Source organism: Stegastes partitus, unplaced genomic scaffold (genome assembly GCF_000690725.1).
Source record: "Stegastes partitus isolate 25-593 unplaced genomic scaffold, Stegastes_partitus-1.0.2 Scaffold2017, whole genome shotgun sequence".
NCBI classification, from domain to species: domain Eukaryota; kingdom Metazoa; phylum Chordata; class Actinopteri; family Pomacentridae; genus Stegastes; species Stegastes partitus.
Window position 1 is genome coordinate 45404 of NW_007579748.1, and position 9379 is coordinate 54782.

General features: G+C 43.9%; 1 protein-coding gene across 4 annotated transcripts in view; it reads left to right on the plus strand.

Moving 5' to 3' along the window:
* The window catches only part of epb41l2 (erythrocyte membrane protein band 4.1 like 2), a 56039-nt gene that overhangs the window by 10801 nt on the left and 35859 nt on the right, over positions 1–9379 (plus strand). For all 4 annotated transcript variants that reach the window (XM_008303487.1, XM_008303491.1, XM_008303489.1 and 1 more), the window contains exons 6-11: positions 2167–2242; positions 4490–4586; positions 4675–4799; positions 5551–5638; positions 7735–7887; positions 8013–8110. In XM_008303487.1, coding sequence (XP_008301709.1) covers positions 2167–2242; positions 4490–4586; positions 4675–4799; positions 5551–5638; positions 7735–7887; positions 8013–8110 — 637 coding nt within the window. The remainder of the gene's footprint in view (positions 1–2166; positions 2243–4489; positions 4587–4674; positions 4800–5550; positions 5639–7734; positions 7888–8012; positions 8111–9379) is intronic.

The window sequence follows — 9379 nt, forward strand, 5'->3', positions numbered from 1 at the left end:
GCAAACCGTCCCCTGGTCACCGTGACGATCCTCCACGTGAAGGTTGCATCATCCGACACAACATGTGACAAGTTTTTGTGGAGAAATGTGCACACACAAAAACGTCTCCAGCACAGGTCCTGGTGTAAGGTCACGTGGCCTCCCGACGGCCGCTGCTGCACATGTTGCATGTGTGATGCGCTCAACAGGAACTCGGTGCAGATCACAGAAGGCGCTGATGAGCTGCAGATGGAAGAAGAAGACGAAGACAAATGAGAATTAAGCCGAGAGTCAAAGCTTCATCCCAAAGTAATGAAGCTGGCTGCACGTCTGAAGGAAAAGGATTTCCATTTCAATAAACGGCACACATGGAAGCTGTCATCAAGTCAGGCGCCTCTGAAACCTCTTTGATTTCACTTTGACTGATAAAGATTTTTTTTGCTGTCAATGTTGCTGAAGGCCAAACAGAGAGTTTGGTTCAATCAATAGATTTTTTTTCTCTCTGTTGATGTTTAACTCCAGTTTTTTTTCTCCTCCGTAATCAAACCAACCTTCACGGCTTCGGCTGCCTCACTCTGCTGATACTGACCAACACCAGGCTCACGTCTGAACTTTGCATCTGAATGATATTCATGCAGCTTTGGGTGGATTTAAACAGATTAAATCCGTGTTGGGACTCTCTGATTATCACTGCATGAGCATTACATAAACTTTAGCACATGAAATAGTCGGATCTCTTTAACTTTGAGAATTTAAAGTAGTCTCGGGTAATTCCATGAATAAACCAACCGTTGCCTTCTTCCTGTATTGTTTAGAATCACGTGTAGAAGACGATCCTGGGAGATAAAAACGAGACCTTTCATTGTTGTTCTGACCAAATGCTGATATGAGCCTTGAAAGTTTACCCAGAATGCACTTTTTCATGTTTTCTCTGATGACTGATCAGGAAAGATGCCAATGATTGTGTCAAACTGCTGCAGGTTTGCTCATCAGACTGTAATATATCCAGTGATGTTGATGCTTTAGACACCTGGAGTGGGTTTAAAGTTGATTTGGCTGCAGTTTTTACCAGAACTCTGATGTGTTTTTCAGCCTCACGTGTCCGTCTGATGCACTTATGAAGCTACGAGGCTCAGAAATGATGGAAAAACTAATTAAAAGAATCTGGACCCGCTCCTACGTATTGTAAGGGTCTGTAGCTCTGAAAACATTCATGGTATGAAGGTGAAACGTTGCACAGCGAAAATATTGTACAAAAAAAGGGTGGATGATGAGAAATCCATGCACGATAGCGTGTTGTGCAGCTGGGAGAGCTGGTATGTACATATATATGAGTGTTTGCTCTGTGCATCGTGTATCGAGCGGTGATTGACGCGTGGTCGTACAGAAAAGGTGAAACGGTCACATCGGAGCACTTAGCGCTGCCGGCAGAACACATAAATCTGCTCTCAGCACTTGTTGTTCCAACTGTACACAACAACAAGTGACATCTGTGGAAAAACAAAAGGAAAAACCATAAATCTGTCCTCGCGTGTGGCACCTCTGTGGTCGTCTAACGTCCGTCGCTGCTCCTCTGGGATGCAGCTGTGAAGCATGTGAGGCTCGTGCACGTGTGTGTGTGTGCACGGATGACCTTGGAGGAGGAAATGGTTTCGCTGTGATGTCAGGTTTTCTCAGATTGAATTTTCCAGATGACGTGACCGCCGCTCTCTATCGAATGTGTGTGTGAGCAGGACGGAGAGGGGCAGCAGGCGCAGCAACATGGCCTCCAGTGGGAATGGGAATAGAAAATTGGAGCTAAATGAAGACTGAAATGAAATTAGAGCCTCCCCAGAAGGAAACCGTGTAATGATACAGTGATGGAGTTGTTATCGGTGATGCTGCTGCTGCTGCTGATGATGATGATGATGTCTTTGTTCCTGGTTGTTATAAAGATTACAGTACGGTGGCATTTGATGAAGCCAGAACGAGGTTACGCAATCCCAGATCTGCTGCTTGTTTGTGTGCATATGCAAGCCTGCGTGATGTGCCGGGCTTAGCGCATTAAAAAAGCTGTTTTGCATTAGCCGCCCTCGCTCTCATCCTCCGCTGCTGCCGCCCCACAGATGGGCGTGATGGATGCACCAGATTCTCAGCTGTTTTCTCTGCACATGTAATGAATCCCAACCCGTCTCTCTCTCTCTCCAGGTAACAACTGGCAGTTTGCGTTCAACGTCAAGTTCTACCCTCCCGACCCCTCGCTGCTCACCGAGGACATCACCAGGTACAAATTCACACGTCACCGTCAGCTCGGGCCTGCGTTTATTGTCGTTTTATGGCCGTTCGGGTGCAGCGGAGCGGGTCGTAAACGCTGCATTAACACGTTATCACCTTTCAGCGTCACACCAAACCATTAGCGAACCGCTTCCTGCGTCCTCGTCCAGCTGTCAGAGCGACATTAGCGTTTACTGGGAGGCGTGTTGTCGCCACATAACAAATAACTGAAATATGCAGCGTGATGTGGTGCAATAGGTCGTTTTGGTTCTCGCTCTGTGGTGTTTGTTTGCTCTCTTCACACCAAATTCTCGTTAGTTTGGACAACAGTTAAGTATTTTCATAATCGCAATAAAACAGCTTAAAAATGATCATTAATAATTCTCTTTACCCATGACTCCGAACATCTAACAAACAAAATATATTCAACATTTAAAGAGTTCTCATTTAGTAATTTAGGGAACCTCTGATATTGCAGATACATGATGAGAAAAAAAGGTTTAATTAGTCCTAATTAGTCATCTCCAGGTCGATATTCTCATCTTACTACAATCTCTGGTGTCACAAGTAGAGAAGCTCAACAGATTTCCAGGATTATTTCTTGAAGCAGGAGGAACAGAATACCTTCGAACACCCCCGTACTTTCTTTTTTTTTTTCTTTTTTTTTTGAGGAAATGTTCTTTTTATAGAAACTGATACCCTTCAAGACTTTGCTGCCTTTACAATATATTCTGCATAAGCACAGCACAACAGGGGAGCTCAGCCTTCCTAATTATCTTCACAGCATTCGATTAGAAAGAAAGCAGAGAGCCGGTTGTGTCCAGTCACAGGTAGATTCAGGTAAAATCACACCTCATGGGTTTTAAGGACTTGTGTTGTCGCACTTTTAGGGGAGCTTTCAGCATAATGTAAACCTCATGTGCGGTGTCAGTCTGTTCCTCAGTGGTGGTGGTTCTACTTTTTTGTTTTGCTTGCTGCCAATAATACACCAGTTTTCAAACAACATGTCACCCAAATCCACCCCCGAACTGGCCGGTCGTGTCCTCCAAACTAAGTTGGTTTGGCTGCATTTCGTTCAGACTAACGGACAAGAAAGTTGAGAATAAACTTCACAAGCAGCAGTTTGTGTAGCAGCTTAACAGCCAAAGTGTGAAAAACAGCAGCTGACTCCTCAGAAGCTCTGGTGCTGCGTCACCAGTTGATATATTTTCAGAAATCATATGAAACTGAGTCGGTTCTTATAATTTTAGAAGAAAATCACCACAATAAAATGATTAAATTTGCTCCAAATGCCATTTTTTCACACTGATTTAGAGTTAATTTAAGCTAATAAGGCTGCAAATAACCTGCTGATTTTTTTTTTTTCTCCGTGCAACCAATCGATTGGATGATTACAGTCCAAGATTTGCTTCGGTTCGCTGCAGCTCTACTGTTTAAAACCTCCACCAAACCTTTAGAAACGCAACCATCAGGCTCTGTGGCTGTCAAACATGACGTTATTGTTGCTGGAGAAAACTGTGGCAGTGGAGACATGGTGTTAAATAAGAGCTTTAGGAGAGTTTAAAAGTTGGGTGATTCTTCTTAGTTCTGAGTCTCCTACTCTCTACATTACACTTGTGGGGTAATTATTGATGTAGAATCTTAAAGTGACTGTAGATGTAAGAACACACACACGGCTGCAGATTCATTTGTATTTCTACACATGCACACCCACAGCGAGGCATGCTCCCAGCTCTTTAAGGTGAAATGTGCGTCTAATGGAGCGAACAGCTTCTCTGATGGTTGCAGCTAAAAGGCCAAACGAGGACACACAGTTACACACCTGGCCTCCGCTGACCTGCAGTAGAACAGTTCTCCAGACCTGCAGGTGTGGAAATTTACACTTTGTAAAGCCAGTGCGATCCAACTGTAACCTCCGTCCATCACATTTTCTGATAATTACCCACAATAAAATGATAAAACGCTGCAGAGGAGCTCGTAAACCGACTGCTGGACGATTCACAGCAGAGATGTTACGTAAGCGGGTCGGTCACGGTGAGGATTAGACGTGAGGTTATCCCAGTAAACTGGTGTAGCGGCACAGTAAGAAAACTGTGCAACAAACACCGACAAAGACGCTTAATCCTCACCAGAGGCGCTTTGGATCGTTTTATTATCATCATTATGAACAAAGGAGCTGAATCCGCTTCAAAGAGAACCACATGAATGAGTCCTTCTGCTAAAACCAGCCTCTGTTTCCTCCTCCTTCTCTCTTCAGGTACCTTTTGTGTCTGCAGCTCCGCGAAGACGTCGCCTCCGGACGGCTGCCGTGTTCGTTCGTCACTCACGCTCTGCTGGGCTCGTACACGCTGCAGGTAAACGCTCGTCAACGCACACCTGTGTTTGCGTGTGAGCGCCGTGCAGGTGGTTATTGGTTTTTTCAAAATAACATCTGGTTTACAGGCGGAGTTTGGCGACTATGAGCCCGACCAGCCTCGCCCTCTGGACCACATCGGTCAGCTGACCTTTGCGCCCAATCAGAACAAAGAGATGGAGGAGAAGATTCTTGAACTCCACAAATCCCACAGGTTGGAAAACACAGCTTAGGTGTCATTAAAACATGTGTACGTGTTGCTAGTTTAGCTACAGTCCTCAGTAGCATGATGCTGCTAGTTTATGAATTAAATAACTTTAGATGCATTTTCCCAAACATTTCTTTTGATGTAATAAATACAGTTAAGAATCAGTATGTGACGTATTCTTATTCTTATTTTCTGCAAAATGCACATATAAATACATGACCTTGTCTGTAGGCAGCACATGAATAAGATTTAAATGTAAATTTAAAAAATGAAGTAGCTTCTGGTCGTCTTTTGACACGTCGCTGTAGCTTAACTTGCCGCAGTTTCCAAGTAGCATGCACAAAATCGTACGCATAAACTGAAGAATTATTAGAATATTTCACTGCGCTTTAGCTAATCTGAGAGTTTTTAACCTCATTTATTGTTGAAAAGTTTTGATTTTTCTCTTATATGAGCCGAAAGCAAGTCATGAGAGTGAAAGAAAAGCTGTTTTCATCACCCATGAAGTGCATTAACTCCTTTTTCTCGTCTGTTGGCAGCTAGTGAATAAGATTTAAATGTAAAAATAAAAAAATGTTGTAGCTTCTTGTTGTAATTTTCCCGTTAATGTAGCGTCACTGCTAGCTTAGCTTAGCTTAGCTCACTGCACGTTCCGAGTTGCTTCCCCAGAACCATCCCTCTAAGTTAAGCACATATCAGAATATTTCACCGCATTATTACAAATCTGAGAGTTTATAAATTATTTCTCTGCTTTCAGGGGAATGACACCAGCTCAGGCCGACGCCCAGTTTCTAGAAAACGCCAAGAAGCTGTCGATGTACGGCGTGGACCTGCATCACGCCAAGGTATGAATAAATGAACGGCGCTGCTCCCGGCTCTCCTTTTGTTGTCGACGGCGAGGATTAGCACAGTTTCTTTGATGCCTGTCGGTGTGTTACTGTAGCCGAGTGTGTGTGTGTGTATCTGAGTTTGTGTGTGTGTGTGTGTCAGCTGTACAAACACTCACGGAGGCCATCGCCATGGGAACAGCCAGCCTCTCTCTCCCAGGGATAGCAGGTCATCAGCAGACCGCCTGCATGTTTGTGCGTCTTTGTGCGAGACGGACAGAACTGGGGATGTGGGGGAAATATGCGTGAGAGAAAGACGAGTCTTTAAATAGAAAACGGAGGACGAAGGAAGTCGCAGAGAGACAAAAAAACCAAAAAAACTGGGGAGTAGAGACGAATGTGGAGCGAGGCGAGGACGGATCCTTGAGAGAGAAAGAGGCGAGTCCCCTTTAAGGCCCTGCTCCACTTGTTTGCAACACAGAGGGAAGCAGGGAAGAGATGAGAGCGTTTCAAAGGCCTCGTTTTTCTTTTTCTTTTTTTTTTCAGGCATACCAAAGTTGTGGGAATTGATCTATTTCTGTCCTGCACCATTAATTTGTTGTGCAAGTTTCATGACCCCAGAAACCAGAGAGGAGAATTTAAAAACCCGCCAGATTGTCTGGATCCGGGCAAACAGACACAACAAAATGCACGATTTTTGTGTTAAATATAAATTAAATTTGACACATTTGAACCATTCTGGGAAAATTCTGTTCAAAATAATGTAAATTAATCATATTAAAATGTGCAGTTGACCTGTTTCTGCACCAAGTTTTGAAGAGTCATGTTGGTTTTACCGGCCACATTTATTCGTCATCAGCAGCGTTTGATTGTGTTTGTGTGTTAAAATATCAAAAGCACAGATTTAAATGATAAAATGATGAGAACAGAGGCTCTGTCATGGGGAGAAATTCATAAATTCTAGTGGTATTTCTGCAGCAAAGCGCCCGTAAACTGTAAAAATAATAAGAATCGTGCAGTTCGATGATGAGTTTCAATCAGCTTTGAAACTATATCAGACAAGTAATCAAAGAAATGAAGGTTTAGTTTGCTCTATTTATTTAATTTATGGCATCGTAGCTGCACAAAAGACATTCAACAGTTCATTTTCAACAGTTTGAGTCGTTTGTGGGCAGTGTTTTGGTTTTTTTTCTCCCTATTTTGTGTCCCTCTGACTGTCGAACTGCACTGAAGACGTGATGTTGTTGCTCAAAGTTGGTTTCTGGTGAACAAGATCCAGGTTTTGTCTTTAGATTGTGACTCCCTGAGTGGATGTAAAATAGATTTTTGAAAGAGCTCAAATGTGTTTTTCAGCCCTGAAAATGTCGTCTGCTGTACTTATGAAGTGATGAGGCTCAGAAATGATGGAAAAAAAGGAAATTAAAAAGCATGACATTCCGATCCGCCCCATTTCTACTTCAAGAGCCTTCAACTTGGAAAATATTCACAGCATGAAGGGAACAGCTTTGTTAAAGTTGCTGCGTGTTAAAAATGAGATTTTTCTCAGATTTGATTGATTCATTATGGGGATTGCATCACTTTGAAGATGATTCACCCTGGAAGAGTCACTTTTCAAGCCCTGTTTCCTCCCAGAAACATCAAACGTGGCCTGTTTGCTGTTATTAGCCAAACTGCTAAAACGGATCTGCAGCACCAAGATGGCGATCGATGTGCAGCCGGCAGCACGCCGAGGCCACGCCATGTGTGCGTGTCCCAGTAAAACTGTCCATTATCAACATATTGCCTCCTCCATTAGGCCCACAGATTTTTCCTGTGTTGATTCACTGCGGTGATCAATACTCCCTCGCCGCTACCACATGGCCCCGGGTTTAAAAGCTCTGCCAGCGAGTTAGCTCGCCCGCTAACCGTGTTACAGTCGGTCTGAGTGACAGCGGCGGCGGGGGCGTGCGCGCTAATCGAGTTTCTGTTGACCTTAAGCAGGCTACTTTATAAATCAATTGATGCACAATATGATCTGATTTGGACCAAACAAGTGGCACGTGGAGATGTTTTACAGGAGCTAATTGCTAAGTGCGTTACAAGAAGTGTTTTATGTGCTTTTTGCCTCCTGACAGGACTCGGAGGGCGTGGACATCATGCTAGGTGTGTGCGCCAACGGCCTCCTCGTCTACAAAGACAGACTGCGGATAAACCGCTTCGCTTGGCCCAAAATACTCAAGATCTCATACAAGAGGAACAACTTCTACATAAAGATCAGACCAGGAGAGGTTGGTGTTAACTCATCCTCACACAACACGGGATACATGCTGCGCTCTGGATGGCTTGTGAAGCTGATAAAACGTTCTAATTTATCCCCCTCTGCTGTGGCTTCTCCTCGTTGTTCCTTTGACAGACGGAGCAGTTTGAGAGCACGGTGGGATTCAAACTCCAGAACCATCGATCTGCCAAAAAGCTGTGGAAAGTCTGTGTGGAGAATCACAGTTTCTTCAGGTAGACGTGCACACATTCAGATGCTAAATATGTGCCGACTGTTTCTCTACAACCTCTTTCAGGACCGTTTTGTGGCCTAAAAAGCGCCAAAAAGTTTTCCTCGCCCACCATCGAACATGTAAAATTCTTCACATAGACTCACGTAACACACCTCCGTTGTTCTGTTCCCTAAATAAAGCCGGAGCTACATCCAGTAAATCTGTCTGTCAGTGTTTCAGGGCAGTCTGAGTTAACTTTAAGGTTGAATCTAAAAACTAATCTAGAAAGTAATGGGCAGTCTTCAAAATGTCTCCGCTGTGGAACCAATCACGCTCTTCTTATCCCTAAAAGACAATCGTTTGTTGTGGCAAACACCAAACAAAAACCAGAGATTTTAGAACATTAAAGCTCCTCTCATCTTTAATGCAGCACCGTCTCTTTCTGCTGCTTCCTCTGGTTTCGCCAACAGTCGGTAAAATGATGCTCGTCTGGAAACGTTCTGTCCACTCGGGGTCGCTGAACTCCATCGTGTCGACCTTCTCCCTCCGGTCACAGCTGCGTATCTTCACCCACCGCTGCCTCGTCCTCTGACCGCGGAGGACGTGTCCAACATTTGCTCTCGACTCCCATCGCTGGTAACACGACGGATAAACCGAGTTCGACTACGCGAGCCAAAGCATCCTCATTTTTAATGGCCGCAGTCACAATTAAGGGAGCGTCGGGTCAAGCTGCTGGTTTGTGTTGTAAACATTACGGACGCCTGCACAAACAGGAGCCAGATACGGGTGTTTGTCATGTAAACAGGCATATAAATAACCAGTAAGTAAACACAATCAGTGTGAAGGACGCGTCTGTTATATGTGCAAGAAAGCAAGACAGAAAACAGGACGAATGAACAAACGGACGACGATTTGTCTTTATTAAAAGTTCCAGAGCAGGTTTAGAAACTTTCTCTAAGAAGAAAATGAGATATTTTTACATCTTAATGGCCACATATAGAGAACTAAAGCAGAAGTAGAGACGAATAACTCGCAACAAAAACAGGAACTGGGTGACGGGTGGTTCCTCTGGTTTGGTTTTGTGTTAAACGTGGCTGCAGTTGTGTGTGCAAAGGGGAATGTGTGGGTGCAACTGTATGTAAAAAGTGCATGATGTCTGGTACAGTGCATGTGAACAAGCACTTTCATTATTGGAGCTAACAGAAGAAATGTCAAAGCATTTCATACTGTAAGTCATAGAATGATAATTAATAAACTGGATAAAACAAAATGGCAAAAGAGGTTGAACTGG